We start from the raw sequence: 18,097 nt of genomic DNA, 5'->3' as shown, positions 1-18,097 counted from the left end.
AAAAAAGAGCTTTAACTTTAGGGATACTTTAGCATTCTCTGATGAAGTCGGCGCTGCTGAGAGGCGGTTCCCTGTTGCAGGGTGTCCGGTTCTTATGATCAGCTGTTTGCTCTGAGCATGCCTATTGAGCAACTGGGATTTAGACACAACACACCAGGAGATTTTTTGAATAGAGGGTGGGGACGCCGGGCCGGAGCCTGGTTCAAAGCAAAGAAGTGAAAACATAAGCCCGTTGTTCCTGCGATCATCACGGGGAATGTACGCTCTCTGGCTAATAAGATGGATGAGCTGGCATCGACAATCAACACCCAGAGGGAATACCGTGAGAGCAGTTTGCTGTGTTTCACTGAGACGTGGCTTCATCCACATTCTTCAGACCAAAGTGTTACTTTACCCGGCTTTGTGACCGTGCAGGCGGACAGAGAAAGGAGGGGGAATAATACAGTCCGTGAATGAGCGATGATGCAATCCAACACATATTTATGTCAAGGAATTTCAAACTCTTGGCAGTCGGACTGCAGCCTTGTTTTCTACCTCAGGAGTTTACATCCGCCATTGTGGTTACTGTTTACATTCTCCCATCAGTAGACGCCGCTACTGACGTCATCAGCAACACTATTTCCCGGCTAAAGGAAAATCAACCAATTGTATTTATAGTAATCACTGGGGACTTTAACCATGTTAACTTGCACGGGACTCTTTCTGAATTTACACAGTAAGTGGACTGCCCCACCCATGAAAACAACACCCTTGATCTGCTGTATGCTAATGCACAGGGACCATACAGCCCCAGAGCCCTTCCCCCTCTTGGGAGGTCAGACCATAATCTTGTTCTGCTCTCTCCTAAGTACATTCCTATGATCAGGACAATGGCCAGGAAGGTGAAGAAGTGGACTTGAGAGGCTGAGGAGACCCTGTAGGACTGCTTTGATTGCACAGACTGCGATGTTCTCTGTCTGTGCCATGGTGAGGACATCAACAGCATGACTGTATCACTGAATACATTCAATTACCGTAATTACCGGATTATAACCCGATACTTTTTTCACACGCTTTCAACCCTGCGGGTTATTCAATGACGCAGCTAATTTATGCATTTTTTTCTTTTTTTAAGCATTTTTATAATGGCCGCTAGGGGCGCTGAAGCAGATTGGGTAAGAGTGAGATAGAGGGAATATGGTATATATAAATAAGCCAATCCGCCCCTGCGGAGGAAAACCTCCATGGTTTCAGTGCACAGGAGGCACGTGCCGCGCAGAGGCGCGTGCCTATAGGTTACTGCTGCTCTGAGTGACTTTTTTTTTTCTCTCAGTGACTTTTACCGGTATGTTTTTTTTTAACCAGCCCTGTTTGTGCTGTTACTACCATATTGCTGCTGTGTTACAGCCGCGTCACAGGCACTGGTGGGAATAGAACTGTTACGGTGTGGGTTTTGATCACCGCTGTGATGAAGCAGTAGGAGTTGCGGTTTACCCACCCCCCAAACACAAAATCCCCCGGCTGCTGCTTCGCAAATGAATACCGGTACAAGTAATAATTGCAGTATTCTTTATTAACAAATAACAATCTAACTAATGAATTAACTGAATAGGTGTTGTTGAATGACTATGTGTATGTGTGTCAGCAAGCTGCTTGTGTAAGAGGAAGGGGCAGGAGCAGAGCAGAGCAAAAGTGAGTGAGGCTACGTTCACACTGCAGGCTGAAACGACCCAATTCCGATTTTTTTGCCCCTATGCGACCTGTATCTGATCTTTTCATGACAGTCTGAACGACACAGATCCGATCTTTTCAAATGCGAGTCAGGCCACTTGGGTATGTGGTCCTGAATCCGATACGTATCCGATGTTTTAAAATGTGACCTCCGTCTGAACAGCCAGGCCACATGTATCCGACCCGTACGTCATTGATACGCTACAAACGTCATCATTCTGCGTTGAAGTAGACGGGAACGAGAACATAAACATCAACAATGCTGCTGAGATCATTTAGTGGAAGGGAAGCGAGGTCACCGATTGGATTCATATTTGGAGTGACATCTCTACTCAGGCCAAACTCAAGGGCTCTTATCGCAACCGGGCGGTTTTTGAAAAAATTTCCAGCGTAATGGCCTAGCGTGGTGTTGAACCTTTCAGGGATTACTTTTTTTCCCTTTCCGACAGTGGTCAGAAGCACAGGGGACAGAAGGCGGATCCTCCTTTGGCGTTCACTTCCTGTTCGGACCCTCAGATTCTCCAGAGTGGGTTAATAAAGAGTCAATAGCATTTATTCTGGGGGAAACCTTTTATCATCCCTCTCCTACCTCTCTAACAAACAACATGAATGCGCCAACTGCGCCTCTCACTGCCCCTCAGAGAGGAGAGAGCGCGTGCAGCTCAGTAGTGCCCTTTCCTCTTACACACACACAAACACGCGCGCGTGACCCCAGCACATACACATCCCCATTCGACAACAGTAGGTACAGACGATTCTGGCTCCAGTGCCTTCTTAAAATGAGAAAATTGTAATTGTCTTCTGGGTCATTTCACGGTCACACGGGAGATCACAAAAGTTTGCATTTAATTGGAAATGTGAACGGCCTTGCATAAAAAATATCGGATTTTTTCCAAAAATCGGAATTGAGCATTAAAGCCCTACAGTGTGAACGTAGCCTGAGAGTGCTGCCTCTTGCGCTGCATGTGCTTCCCCCTCCCTGTGCTGTACCCGCTCCCTCCTCTTTCTTACATCCGCGGAGCGCGGTTTCAGCACAACCTAGTTCTACCCTCTCATTATGTGCAATATAATCTCATCATGTGCAATATATTGAGTGCAATATATCTCTGGCATCATGGGCATAGCTGTTTTTTTTGTTTTGTTTTTGTTCTAACTACCTCTCTGCAGAAATTTCTATTGTACATTTTGTACTTTTGTAAATTGTACTTTGTAAATTGTGCTCTTCATTTTGTGAAATTATTTTATTTTATTATAATATTATTTTGTGAGATTACTTTTCTCATGCATATTTGCACTGAATAGTAAGCGGCTTTAATTTCACTGTATGCGCGTGTGATGCGAATTGTACATGTGTATAGCGACAATAAAGGCATTCTATTCTATTCTATTCTACAACACGTTTCAATGTGAGCACATGCGGCTGATAGACAGGTGTGGCTTATGTATGTACAAAATGGTTTATACTTTAAAAAAAAATGAATGGGTGCGGCTTATAATCATGCCCTCGACAACAACAAGCAGTGAATTACAAGTGACCTGATGTGATCAATGCTTGGACCAGTAATATATATTGATGCCTGGACCGCAAAGTTATTCGCTCCACGCTTAAAAGCTAAGAAAAAGAAAACAATGAAACGTGTTTGGAAAGTTTCCTCTGGGAGAAAAGAGTCGGTGAGGAAATCAAAAAAGAGCCTTCAACTTTAAAGAAACGTAAAGCTGTTATTTACAGACAAAACTAGGAGTCTTCCTCGAAATACAGATTTGAGAAAGTTACTCTCACATACCATTAGCTGCTCGCTCTGCATAATATGTGGCAACCGATTCTTGAATGTTTCACACAGGCAGATAATAAAGATGCAGACACAGTTCACATTTATTATCATACTTACACTGAAAAAAATATAACAGTGGTTTAACTTAAAAAAATTGAAGTAATCTGTCACACCTAATATATTTGCATTGTATCAATGTAAATGAATAATTTAGCCTAACCTATTTTTTTTAATTTCGGTTAAACTGATTCTGAGAGGTGAAGAAAAGCAATTATTTTGAGTTTCTATAAATCAAAATAAATAAGTTCTGCTTTTTACTCAATGGAAATTTTCTACTTCATCTAACCTGAAAAAAACGACTTGATATAATCCATTTTTTAATCTTTGAGCAATTTACTTTTTAAAGTTGTCTCAGATAAAAATGTCAGGTTCACAATCTAACTGAATTAAGCTTTAGAATTATATATTGATGTACACAGACTCAGAACACATTTCTTCATGTAAACAATATTTATTGTTCCATGAACATATCCACATCCAAATTTACAAACATGACATCTTTAAGATGTATAAACATCAAAACTGTTTCCCAATACCAATACACTTAAGTGAGGGAAAAAAAACATTAATTGACACCAACTTAAGCTGGCTGTTCAGTCTGAAAACTTTTGGCGACACTTTTTCCCACCAAGCTCCATGAGGACTTTTTGAATGAATTCAAAAGTGTACTGCAGATTTTTGGGAAATTTTAGGTTGAGTGAATATGTCAGTTCCAAGAACATGAGAAAAGCGGTTGAAATATAGGGCACTTCATTCAGAACCTGTTTTCCATCCATCACTATCTTGATGTCTGTTGGTGGACGGAGAAGATCCTCTCTCCCAGTGAAAAAGATCGCCATGGTTTCAATCTGCGGAGCATCACTGTCCAGACCGTTCTGCAGACATAAAAAAAATTAACATATGACAACTGGCGCGTTGCTCTAAAAGGTATAATTTTGTTTTAGTTAAATAAATAAGCCTCAATGTGTATGCTCACTTTGCTTTATCAATGTTTCGGGATTAGATACATATGCCTGTGACCCCATAACATATTTTTTACTGTTAACTGTTAAGCAAAAGTTGTATTCAAAGCAAAGAAAATTTAAAACAGAAATGTCAAATGCAAACTAAATGTTGTATTCATTTTTTTTTGGCAAAGTTGTGCACAAAGTCTTAGTATTTGTGCACAACTTTATCTTTATGAATATGTTTCTTGTTGGCAGTGATCCTAACCCATACAGTGCCATGTTCCATTTCCTACATCATAAGAGTGTCATAGTTTAGAGGTGGATAACCTTACCTGGTGTTCTTTAATGAGGTGCTCAAAAGATTCACCCAAGCAGATCATCAGAGATTTTAGGATGGCTTCTCCTCTGATGGTAATGTCAACAATCTGAAAAGAAAGCTTGTCATTAGTTAAAAGTTCACTTAACCACACAACTACTCTATGGACCACTCATGTCATACAGACCCTTCATCCAGAACTTCTAAGATGTTGGTGGTCTGCTCTTTCACACGCCCTCCATTGCTCCTGATGACCTCTAGAAGTTTGGTGGAGTGTTTGTCCAACTGTGCAAAAAACTTTGCCTCCAAAGTAATTGTTGTAACTCTCAAGAAGTCTGCATTTATCTGAAAATGAAATCAGAGAACATGGATGATGATGGTCCAGTTTGTAATGTTTTAGGAGTTCAGATCGTCTTGAATAAGTATGGGCACAGTCTTTAAATTTCCACGTCGATGAGTAACTGCGGAAAACAAACAGGTGTTTAGGGTGTAGGGAGAGCAATGTTATGATTGGGCCTTCATCACAATTGCATAGGTTGTACAAAACAAAAAAAAAACTTACCAAAAGTTAGTCAAAGGCTTCCAGACAGGATGCAGAGCAGAAACCGAAGAGTGTCTTTATGAAAAATAAATAAAAATAGTCATTACAGATGATTACAGACAGTGAAAATCTCAATGATCATACACGATAATGACAGCCACACAGCTTGGAGTCATTCTCTCTGATTATTTTTATTTTTTGAATGTTGACAACAGGGAAAAACTGGGAAGTGTAACAAGCTCCTGCAGCCGCTTTTGACATTAAAAATGTGTCTGTGTTGAGTGTTAAGGATCCTGCTGCCGTATCCCATAAACTCTTTTTTTGTTCAATCATTATAAAAAATTTAATAGGTTTATTATTATTAACCTCCGACGACATACTTTGTCAAGTGACGTAATATTCACGCATGCGTGAACGGTCGGTTCGGGGAGAGCAGTTGTCCCTGTTAAATTCAAATATCCGGTGTAACATAACGTAACACGGTGCATAGGTGTTTTCCTGTAGTAAATAACATTCGACAGCAAATACACCACAAACAGCGTTTGATAGCAGTGTTGCATCGATTTGTACTCCCTATTAAAGTAAATTCACCAGTCGCAAAAAATATATGGCATGAGAGCCTCACTGTTAGTGCTAAATGTTAGCTTAACTGCACTAGCTTAACTGCACAGCAGCTAAAGTTGAATTTGCAGCAGAAAGTGTAAAAGCTTAAAATTCTTGGGGAAAACTCAAACCAATGCAAGCTTCGAAAACTGCCGACTGTATTTAAATTAGTGCCTTTGTCTTATTAGAGGTAATAACTTACCTTTAAGCTGCTGCTGTCGGTCTCCGGGCGGCGGTTAGTTCCTCCTTTCCAAACAAACTTACTGCTGCTGGGGGTAGTGGACCGACTAACGTCGTCTGAAAATTGTGTCCAGGCAGTGAAGGAAATCCTCATTTAAATGTACAAGGAGAAAACGACTGAACTAATTAATATACAATAATTTTTGTTGATGTTGTTTTACCTTACTTGTCGAGTTGTCGCTCTGAGAAGCAGTTCAGATTATGGCAGAAATACGGCCCGCCAAATTTGCATTTCATTTAGTGCGCATGCGCACATCAAACTCAACCTAATAATTGTGCTTTCACAAAACGAAAAAATTTTACTTTTGTACCCTGTTATCATTTACATTAAAGTGAAGTAAAAAAAAACAAAGACACATTGCATAACTTATAAAAATTGAGTTCAAGAGAGTAAATTAAAATTTTTATATTAATGCAATGAGTAGAAATGCATCAAACTGATGACAGCAATGGTTTACTTTTTTCAGTGTAGAAAATAACAGTTTTACGACAGTTGTTGTATTTTTCTTTATTTATCCGTTACACCTTAAAACTTAGATGCAGCTGAAGTTAGCATCCAGGTTTTAGCCTCCACTTTGACAATAAAAGGGAAATCTTTGTCGCAAAGTCTAAGTTTAAACCAGCCGCAAACATTTTACAGAGAAAAAAGATTCAATCAAATAAAGTTGCTGATTAGTGGACACTTGTAAAAAGGATATTTATGAATTTTCCTTCAGCAAGGGTGAATTAGGCAGGCAGCTGTTGAAAAACTTTAGCACCAATAATGATCCTCTGTGTTAAAAACTACACAATGAATGAATTATGTAAAAACTGTCAGAAGTCCTAACTCTGTCTCCCCCTCTGGTCACAGGCAGGAGAACTCTCCAGAGGACTTTTCAGTCCTTCAGCACTTCATCTCCCAGCACACCCAGCGTGCACGTCCGGTTTGCCACACACCTGACTCTCATTCACTCAATCAACAACAGCATACTTAAGCTCTGCACTGAGCTCAGTGTGAAGTATTGTTTGTGCCACTCTGCCTTCCTTATCCAGCTTTATACTGGGATTTGAGCTTCTGTCTCCTGACCGTGTTTCTGACTCTGTTTGCCTGCTGCCTGCCTTGACTCTTGCCTGGATCCTGATTACCCTTTCTATCCTCTGATGAACTTATGACTGTCATTGACGCCTGACCCTGAGTTAGCTTTGTGGACTTTTAGCTGAGCAAATAAACCTGCTGCAGTCGGTTCCACCTGTCTGCCTGTCCTTGTGACAAAAACAAAATAGGATGAAACCTTTTGCAAAGAAAGATGATCTGAGACGGGGTTGAGTTCTCAGTGTCATAATGGTGTTCTAGGAGAAAACTGTATTGCTGGGGGGTATTCCAGGAAGCATGTTTAAACTAGCCTGACTTTAAGCCTGAACTCTGGCTGAAATCCGCCTGAACTTGCTTACTCTGGGTATGTCGGTTCCAAAAGACCGGATATGAGTTGGCGTAATTACGCTCGACTTGGTAACCCTGGGTTAACGCACGGTACATAGAGACATTCTCAATAGATCGCCGATTTCTGGAGTCACCATGGAAACGCGTGGTGAAAAAAAAAAAGAAAGCGCTGACGGAGTCTGAGATTTTAATGACGGCGGAAAAAAATTACAAGTCCATCAAAAAAGTAACATGGCTGAAAAATAATTTAAATAATTTACTTAAATTAATTCAAACTCAATAATTGTTTATACAACTCAAATTTACGTATTTATCTAACTAAATGTCACATTACTCCATTAATCTTTTTTCCATCTTAATTACTTATATTTCTTGAAATTACATATGTCTAAGTTTGAGCCGGCAGATATGCTCATTTTTATAACAATAAAAAGAACGGAAAAAAAATGCACGGAGTGCAAAAATTCGTTAAAGAATTTTCCGTCACTGTCATAACATGATTAAGAGGTAGGGGTGCTATATAAACTCATCATCCTCTCCCTTACTCTCACTCATGGTGCAGAGACGTTAGCATAGTAGGACAAAATAGCTCGGCAAAACACGGTGAAACACAGTAAAACAGCTATACAACTAAACACATTTTGTAAAAAACCCACACTTAAACCCAAATCCGTCCAGACAGGTAAAGGGAATAATATCCCAGAATCCCTTGCGGTGCCGATCTAACGTCAGCACCAAAGTTACACCTACTTAATTGAATTAATTTGAACGAAAGGAAAATAATTGTCTGAAAACTACGTGTTATTTTTAAGGTGACCTAACAAAAAAAATGATTTATCTTAACTGAAGCAAATAATTAAGTTAGATCAAAGTAAAAAAGTTTATCTTTCCAACATCCATATGTGGTCTTATCACCCTCTCATGGTGGAAAAAGTATTATCTGAGCTTCTTCATCCACTAAGTCATCTTTAAATGGACACGCCATGCTGCTTCACCTCTCTGAAAACAAACTAAGCTTCAACTAAACCTGCTCCAGACCAGGTTATGTTCAGAGCATGAGTTGCCATGGTAACTTGACCTACCCTGAAACATACCTCCATTTCTGGAACCAAAAGCTGAGGTTATCAACTTCCTTAGCCTCAAACTTATCGTGGGAGCTAGCATAACCTGCTTTCTGGAATACCCCCCTGGTTTTGAGGTTTTTACAAATCAACAACTTTGTTTAATTTAATCTTTGTCATCTGTAAAATAAAAAAATCTGTTTTTTTTGTTTGTTTTTTTCACAAAATTTCTTTTAGTAGAATTTTAATTTGAAAAATGTTGTTTTTTTTTTTTCTTTTTTTGAGAAACCGGAAGCTTAAAAATATTAAACACAAACTTATGGGGAAAGGTCTGTAAAAATATTGTCTGACATTTAACCAATCCGTGGCCTGAAAAAGGTTGGAGACCACTGCTCTAGAGAATACTGAAACAAGTCTCAAAAACTTGCTATGAAGTCATAAAGCATACATGTTTCCAAATGTTGGTGTTTTTTAGGTTACTTGGTGCTGAAATCACCTGTAGAGCTGAAATGACCTTGTCTCTTTTTTTATTACCTTGAACAAGGATGTGCACTGAGGTTGTTCTTGGCCGACTGCTTGTCTGGACCGCACACACGTACTGCCCTTCATCTGTCATGTCCACATTGTCAATCTTGATTGTGAACTCTTCTTGGTTAAGAGTCACCAGACTAACTCTAGGATCCACTGACCACTTGTCTTCCCCAGCATAGAGAATACTAGACCGGTTTAGCCATGCTGTGCGTGTAACAGCATTTCCCTGTTCACACCTAGGAGAGAACAAACACAAACTACTTTAGTCTTTTTTTTTTTTTGGTACAAATATTCTATAACTGACACTTACTGAAATAATCTGTATTCTTGCTTTAAATAAGTCGAGCAAAAAAAATATCTTTACCTTGACTTATAGAACAGACTCTCTTTGTGTCTAATCTAACAATATTCATTTCCTGTTTGGTCACTTTCCCTAATGCATCAAATTATGCAGAGCACAAGCGAAGTAATCCCTTCCAAGGCTGTAGCAAGAGCACTACCATCACATCTTTTTATTTAATTGCTGTTTCCAACAGAGTATTACTCTGTCTGACTTACCCATTAGCAAAATGTTACTATGAAGTCATAAAAATCTTTAAGGAATAGTTAATTACGATAACAGAAGGCACTGGTAACACAAGCCCCAAGGATTTCACTAATCAGAAGTGGCCCTAGAAAATGAAGCAACAGACACTCCTGCTATGCAGGTGGGTGGCTAAATAAAGCAAGTGATTGTTATGACAGTATAGCAGGTGGGTGGCTAAATAAAGCAAGTGATTGTTATGACAGTAGATTGCCTCTTTACACTTTTTCCCAGGATTGTTCAGAATTCCAACACATCCACCATATTAATTTGCCAGTACAACAAGAGCAGGAGGCGATGGAAACATCAAGAAGAAGGAACATGACAAAGTGGAGAAATAGCAGGGACTCAGAGAAGAACTATAGAAAGCATGGAAAGTGAAAGTGACATTGATAATTGGAGCACTCTCGACAGTAAACCCCAAGCCGGAAGAGTGGCTACAACAGATACCTGGAAAGACCTCAGACTTCTCAGTCCAGCAAACAGCTAGGATACTGCGTAGGCCTCTGGTAGAGGACCCGACACACACACGTTCCCATTCAAAGAGTTTTCTTTATTTTCATGACCTTGAAACTTTTAGATTCACACTAAAGGCATCAAAACTATGAATTAGAAAAGTGTGAAACAGCTGAAAATATATCATATTGTAGTTTCTTCATGGTAGCCACCTTATGCTTTGCAGACTCTTGGCATTCTCTGGATGAGCTTCTAGAGGTAGTCACCTGAAATGGTCTTCCAACAGTCTTGAAGGAGTTCCCAGAATGCTTAGCACTTGTTGGCCCTGTGCCTTCACTCTGCGGTCCAGCTCACCCTAAACCATCTGAATTGGGTTCATGTCCGGTGACTGTGGAGGCCAGGTCATCTGGTGCAGCCCCCCATCACCCTCCTTGGTCAAATAGCCCTCACACAGCCTGGTGGTGTGTTTGGGGTCATTGTCCTGTTGAAAAATAAATGATGGTCCTACTAAACCCAAACCGGATGGAATAGCATGGATAGCAAGATGCCGTGGTAGCCATGCTGGTTCAGTATGCCTTCAATTTGACATAAATCCCCAACAGTGTCACCAGCAAAGCACCCCCACACAATCACACCTCCTCCTCCATGCGTCACGGTGGGAACCAGGCATGTAGAGTCCATCCGTTCACCTTTTCTGCGTCGCACAAAGACACGGTGGTTGGAACCAAAAATCTCACATTTGGACTCATCAGACCAAAGCCCAGATTTCCACTGGTCTAATGTCCATTCCTTGTGTTCTTTAGTCCAAACAAGTCTCTTCTGCTTGTTGCCTTTCTTTAGCAGTGGTTTCCTAGCAGATGTTCTACCATGAAGGCCTGATTCACACAGTCTCCTTTAACAGTTGTTGTAGAGATGTGTCTGCTGCTAGAACTCTGTGTGCCATTTCTGAGGTTGCTGACTCGGATAAACTTATCCTCCGCAGCAAAGGTGACTCTTGGTCTTCCTCTCCTAGGGCGGTCCGCATGTGAGCCAGTTTCTTTGTAGCGCTTGATGGTTTTTGTGACTGAACGTGGAGACACGTTCCAAGTTTCCTAATTTTTTGGACTGATTGACTTTCATTTCTTAAAGTAATGATGTCCACTCGTTTTTCTGTACTTAGCTGCTTTTTTCTTGCCATAATCCAAATTCTAACAGTTTATTCAGTAGGACTATCAGCAGTGTATCCAACTGACCTCTGCACAACATAACTGATGGTCCCAACCCCATTTATCCCTTGTGCTATCCTATAGGGTCAAGATGACCATTGACGTGTTCTCCCTACCATGACAAAAGTGGATAAAGGAGGAAAGATTTCATGTAATCCATGGACACCAGTGAGAATCACAAATCATTGAAGAAAAAAAGGTTCAGCGCAGTCTTATGTGGTCTAGATGACCCAACTCCAATGTCAAAGTGCCTAGGATAGCACAAGGGGTTAAAGGGCAAGAAATCACACTTATTAAACCTGACAGGGAACACCTGTGAACTAAAAAACATTTCAGGTGACTACCTCTAGAAGCTCATTAAGAGAATGCCAAGAGTGTGCAAAGCAGTAATCAAAGCAAAAGGTGGCTACTATGAAGAACCTACAATATGACATATTTTCAGTTGTTTCATACACTGACCAAAAATATAAACGCCACACTTTTGTTATTGTTCCCATTTTTTATGGTATGAACTCAAAGATATGAAACATTTTCCACATACACAAAATAACCAGTTCTCTGAAACATTGTTCACAAATCTGTCTAAATCTGTGATAGTGAGCACTTCTTCTTTGCCAAGACAATCCATCCCACCTCGCAGGTGTGCCATATCAAGATGCTGATTAGACAGCATGATTATGGCACAGGTGTGCCTTAGACTGGCCACAAGAAAAGGCCACTCTGAAATCTTCAGTTGTATCACACAGCACAATGCCAAAGATGTTGCAAGTTTTGAGGGAGCGTGCAATTGGCATGCTGATAGCAGGAATGTCCACCAGAGCTGTTGCTAGGGCAGGGATCGGCAACCCATGGCTGCGGAGCCACATGTGGCTCTTTCATCCTTTTGTTGTGGCTCCCTGTGACTATGGAAATACTATGAGTATTTTATAACACTACAATTTTATTTTAGTTTGTTCATTTTTCATGGCATTTTAAAGGCGCTGCTGGCTCTGTACGAAGTGTGTGCCACGTAAAAACCAGCTTCCTCAATGAGCTCGTATTTAGCGGGCGAGAACTGCAGAGATGATAGCAGGAGGACACACGCGGGGCGGCTTCCATAAACACTCCGATCTTCTGCCGGGAACTTGACGTGCCGCGGGGCAGAGAGCAACTTTCTGATGACAGAGAGTTTGCGCCAGTGTTGCCAGATAGAGTCACAGTTTTCCAGCCCAAAAGTCATCTGAAAACGCCAGACCCAGCCAAAAACCGCCCAACACAGCTTTTGTTGATGTTTTTTTTTCGTACTGGACTGATTTAGCAAAATAAAAGATTTTTCTTTTTTTTTCTTTTTATTTTAAACTTGTCCTGTCCAACAGCTAGGCAGGCAGATGAGAGCTGAGGGCCTCTTGTGTTGGACATATTTTACTTTAACAAGAGGGGTTATTAATCTTCAGACAAACCAAAGGTATGACTGAATAAACTCCTTTTGTAATTGAGGTCTAACTTTATTAATTTCAACCATGTTTGGAAATCTTTGGTGTTGGACCGGACGGAAAAGGAAAGAAGGGAAGAAGAGAGAGGGATGTTAGAGAGAGGGGGGTGATAGTGAGAGGGGGGGGTAAGACCATGAAGCAGCATAGAGCAGACAGGTTTACTGGTTGTTTATCATTACGGTACGGTTCAAATGTAGTACAAAAAGGGCGGGGCCTGTCCACACACACTCAAATGTTATCAACACACCTGCTAGCTGCAAAAATGTCCACATGTCAACATGTACACAAAATAGATAGTGTTCACAAACGCATACCTATGCCTTTAAACCAACAAGTGTGAAATCTTTCATTCATTCAATCATGCAAACTATTAGTGCAAAGGTGAGCTAACACCTGTGTTTCGGTGAGTGTTTATGTTCTTCTAAAATGGATGGTGGAATGTGAAAAGAAGGAGGAGAAGCGCCCAGCCAGCCCCACACCCAGACCCCCGCTGCAACAGCAGCAGCAGCCGGAATCCCAGAATCCCACCAACGCCACACGGGAACAGGCAGGGAACAACCGCACCCCGGGCGACCAAGACCGCCACCCAGGCCAGGGCCAGCAGGACCGCCGCGAGGCCCCCAGAGCCAGAGAGCAGGGAGGCGCAGAGGGAAAGAGAGCGCCGCCCCAGCCCAACCAGGAAAGCAGCCCCCCCGCCGCGCCGGGAGAGCCCAATGCAGGGCCCCACCGGAGAAGGACGCCGACAGCCCCAGACGAGCACCCCACCACCACCCAGGAGTTCCGGCCATCCCCCCGCCCCAACCCCAGGTACGAGCCAGGACCCCCCAAGGGAGACCCGCTCCGCACTCCAGGCAGCCACCCACCCGGCCCACGGTTGGTCCAGGGAGGAGCAAGGCAGGGGCCCACCGCCCCCGCCCAGGAGGGGGGAACCCCGGGAAAAGAAGGGGGCCCACAAGGTGTGTTGTAAATATGGCCCGACCAGGCTCGGCCACTGTTGGAAGTTTGGCGGGGCCCAGCGCTCAGGGGCAAGGACCAGGACCCACCCCCCAGGGACATGAACACCCCCGGCTCAGGTGTAATGTGAACCCCCCCACCGTGCGGAGAGAGCACCGCCGGGCCCAGGAAGCCGGCACCCAGGGGACACGGCCGCCGTTGCCAAGGGGCCTGCACCCCCCACCAGGGAAGGGGTAGGGGACAGATGGACCCAGGTCCCACCTTCCTTGCAAAATGTGTGTGCGTGTATGTGTGTTTGACAGGGTGTGTGTGTCTATGTGTGTGTGTTTATGTTGGAATGTATATATTAAAGGGGGAGGGGTGTGTGTACTAAGGGGGGTGCAGTTAAAATTGGCGAGTAGGGCACTAAGGGGACATCTCCTGATTACTCACAGTGATGTCCCCTCACCCTCCCCACCAAGGGGCCCTAAATGTCTAAGGTGCGGTTAAAATTGGTGGGTAGGGTACTAGGAGGACATCTGCTGCTTGCTGGCAGTGATGTCCAAGCACCCCCCCTACTAAGGACCCTACATGTCTAAGGTGCAAATAAAACCGAAAGAGGGGGGGCCCACTCCATACGGCAACCATAGGAGGGGGGCCACTGCCAAGTAGCTCCCCCCCAAGGCGCATCGCAGGCTAAACCCCCCACCCCCTCACCCTAATATGAGGTTATATGAGGAAGGGGGTAAGTTGGGGACAGCTGGTAGACTGTCCCCCGGTGGTCAAACAGCTGTCCCCCAGCCGCCCCCTAAGCAAATGGGCCAGGCCCACCCAGCCCAGGGGCCCCACCCCCGGAGGCGCCGACACCCCAGGCCCAGCACCACCCACCACCCAAAATAAAAGATTTTTCTAAATAAAAGATAGTTCAGACTAATAATAAAATGTGTACACTATTGAATATTTCTTCAGCGGGCCGCCTTCTTCCATCAATTGTTTAACCCGCTCTCTCCCCGCTATAACCTGCGTCCGACTCTTTCATCCTTGTGCTTCGCTGGAGCGCCCCGACTATCGTGTCAACCTATGATGACCGTATTTTGCGCTCTCTGTGTAGGAGACACACACTAAGGAGCGCGGGGGAAACAACTTTCAGCTGCAGAGGATGTGAACAGGTGAACAGGTAGAGAGGTAAAGCAGGTAGAGAGGTGGGGGAGGGGCTTTGGCTTCAAATTCTTTCTTTTTTTTTTTTTTTTTTTTAACTTGTCCTGTCCAACAGCTGGGCAGACAGATGAGAGCTGAGGGCCTCTTGTGTTGGACATATTTTGCTTTAACAAGAGGGGTTATTAATCTTCAGACAAACCAAAGGTATGTCTGAATAAACCCCTTTTGTAATTGAGGCCAAACTTTATTAATTTCAATCATGTCTGAAAATCTTTGGTGTTGGACCGGACGGAAAAGGAAAGAGGGGAAGAAGAGAGAGGGACGCTAGAGAGAGGGGGGTGATAATAGGAGGGGAAGGGGGATAAGACCATGAAGCAGCATACAGCAACAAGTTTACTGGTTGTTAATCATTATGGTAAGGTTCAAATGCAGTACAAAAAGGGCGGGGCCCGTCCACACACACACTCAAATGTTATAAACACACCTGCTAGCTGCAAAAATGTCCACCTGTCGACATGTACACAAAACAGATAGTGTTCACACACGCATACTTATGCCTTAAAACCAACTAGTGTGAAATATTTCAGTCATTCAGTCATGCAAACTGTTAGTGCAAAGGTGAGCTAACACCAGTGCTCAGGTGAGTGTTTATGTTCTTCTAAAATGGATGGTGGAACGTGAAAAGAAAGAGGGAGAGTGCCCAGCCATCCCCACCCCAAGACCCCCACCGCAGCAGCAGCGGCAGCCGGAATCCCCCCAACGCCACATGGGAACCGGCAGGGAACAACCGCCGCCCGGGCGACCAAGCCCGTCACCCAGGCCAGGGCCAGCAGGGCCGCCGCAAGGCCCCCAGAGCCAGAGGCCAGGGAGGCACGGAGGGAAAGAGAGCGCCGCCCCAGCCCAACCAGGAGAGCAGCCCCCCCGCCGCGCCGGGAGAACCCAACGCAGGGCCCCACCGGAGAAGGACGCCCACAGCCCCAAACGAGCACCCCACCACCACCCAGGAGTTCCGGGCATCCCCCCGCCCCAACCCCAGGTACGAGCCAGGACCCCCCAAGGGAGACCCGCTCCGCACTCCAGGCAGCCATCCGCCCGGCCCACGGTTGGTCCAGGGAGGAGCGAGGCAGGGGGCCCGCCGCCCCCGCCCAGGAGGGGGGAACCCCGGGGAAAAAAAGAGGGCCCACAAGGGGTGTTGTAAATATGGCCCGACCAGGCTCGGCCACAGTTGGAAATTTGGCGGGGCCCAGCACTCAGGAGCAAGGACCAGCATTTGAAGCAAGGTCTTTGGCTTCAAATTCTGTCAGAGATGCAAACACGGGCGTCAGATTGAGACGCAGCTTTCCCTGCGGGAGTTGAAGCAGAGACTCCCTGGGATGATTTTATGAACTCAAACATGGAAACATGATTACCAAGTAGAACTCTTCAAAATAATAAACCTGATCTCTCCACATTCTTCGTGTCTACCATACGGTGGCCGAGAGGTGCAAGACACGCTTACATTTAAGATACATCAACAGCAAATCCCAGTACAAATGAACAAATCACAAAACACAACAGCAAATCACGAAACACAACAGCAAATACTGAAACACAACAGCAAATACTGAAACACAACAGCAAATCATGAAACACAACAGCAAATCGTGAAACACAACAGCAAACACTGAAACACAACAGCAAATCGTGAAACACAACAGCAAATCGTGAAACACAACAGCAAATCACGAAACACAACAGCAAATCATCAAACACAACAGCAAATCACGAAACACAATAGCAAGAACTGAAACACGACAGCAAATCACGAAACACAACAGCAAATCATGAAACACAACAGCAAATCGTGAAACACAACAGCAAATCATGAAAATTACAGAGTCCTGAAACAAATACAGAATTACAAATAAATAACCCCGTTACAAATGACCAAAACCAGAAACACAACAATGAAAGCGGAGACGTGGCTTCTAACAGAAATGGACGTTATATAAAACTAATTGTGTATGATTTTTTAAATGTTATTAATTACTGTTTTCTTTATGTGGACATTTTAAATACATGAAACAGCCCTGAAGCATTTTTGCTAGAGTGGCCTTAACGGAGAGGGAATACCCTTAATACCGGAAAAGCAAAAACTTTACCTTGCTAAACGTTGTTGTAATTTTTATTGTAGTAATACAATTGAAGAAATGCTTTTGGACTGTCTTATGTATTGAAAATGTCCACATAAAAAAGACAGTAATAAGGAAATGTAAAGGATAATACACAATTAGTCTTATATTACGTCACTTCCGAGATTCAGGACGTTCCGTTTCTGTTAGACGCCGTTTCTCCGCTTTCCTTGTTGTGTTTCTGGATTTGTTCATTTGAATCGAGATTGTTTTTGTAATTCAGTATTTGTTAGTTTTCACCCAAATTGCTTTTGTGTTTCAGGACTCTGTCATTTGTTCTGTCATTGTCATTTCATGATTTGCTGTTGTGTTTCAGTATTTGCTACTGTGTTTCATGATTTGCTGTTGTTTTTCAGTATTTGCTGGTGTGTTTCGTGATTTGCTGGTGTGTTTCGTGATTTGCTGTTGTGTTTCGTGATTTGCTGTTGTGTTTCAGTATTTGCTATTGTGTTTCAGTATTTGCTATTGTGTCTCGTGATTCGCTGTTGTGTTTCAGTATTTGCTGGTGTGTTTCGTGATTTGCTGGTGTGTTTCGTGATTTGCTGTTGTGTTTCAGTATTTGCTATTGTGTTTCAGTATTTGCTGTTGTGTTTCAGTATTTGCTGTTGTGTTTCAGTATTTGCTGTTGTGTTTTGTGATTTGCTGTTGTGTTTCGTGATTTACTGTTGTGTTTCAGTATTTGCTGTTGTGTTTCGTGATTTGCTGTTGTTTCGTGATTTGCTGTTGTGTTTCATGATTTGCTGTTGTGTTTCGTGATTTACTGTGGTGTTTCAGTATTTGCTGTTGTCTTTCGTGATTTGCTGTTGTGTTTCGTGATTTGCTGATGTGTTACGTGATTTGCTGTTGTGTTTCAGTATTTGCTGTTGTGTTTCGTGATTTGTTCATTTGTACTGGGTTTTGCTGTTGCTGTATCTGAAA

At 43.1% G+C, this 18,097-nt stretch overlaps 1 protein-coding gene and 1 long non-coding RNA gene across 5 annotated transcripts in view; both read right to left on the bottom strand.

Moving 5' to 3' along the window:
* The window catches only part of ntm (neurotrimin), a 137,308-nt gene that overhangs the window by 45,723 nt on the left and 73,488 nt on the right, over positions 1-18,097 (bottom strand). For all 3 annotated transcript variants that reach the window (XM_078931043.1, XM_078931042.1, XM_011473259.4), the window contains one exon: positions 9,205-9,437. In XM_078931043.1, coding sequence (XP_078787169.1) covers positions 9,205-9,437 — 233 coding nt within the window. The remainder of the gene's footprint in view (positions 1-9,204; positions 9,438-18,097) is intronic.
* On the bottom strand, positions 3,974-6,675 carry LOC105354965 (uncharacterized). 2 transcript variants are annotated; one of them, XR_002874652.2, is made up of 5 exons: positions 6,152-6,675; positions 5,368-5,421; positions 4,993-5,266; positions 4,822-4,914; positions 3,974-4,417 (listed from the first exon to the last, which is right to left on the bottom strand). It is a non-coding gene; the product is annotated as an uncharacterized LOC105354965 (long non-coding RNA). The 2 variants fall into 2 exon arrangements; XR_002874651.2 differs by having other exon boundaries at positions 4,993-5,150; positions 6,152-6,668.

Source organism: Oryzias latipes, chromosome 14, assembly GCF_053564925.1.
Source record: "Oryzias latipes strain Hd-rR chromosome 14, Olatipes_Hd-rR_3.1".
In the NCBI taxonomy this organism is placed as follows: domain Eukaryota; kingdom Metazoa; phylum Chordata; class Actinopteri; order Beloniformes; family Adrianichthyidae; genus Oryzias; species Oryzias latipes.
This window is presented reverse-complemented; position numbering and strand designations above follow the sequence as displayed.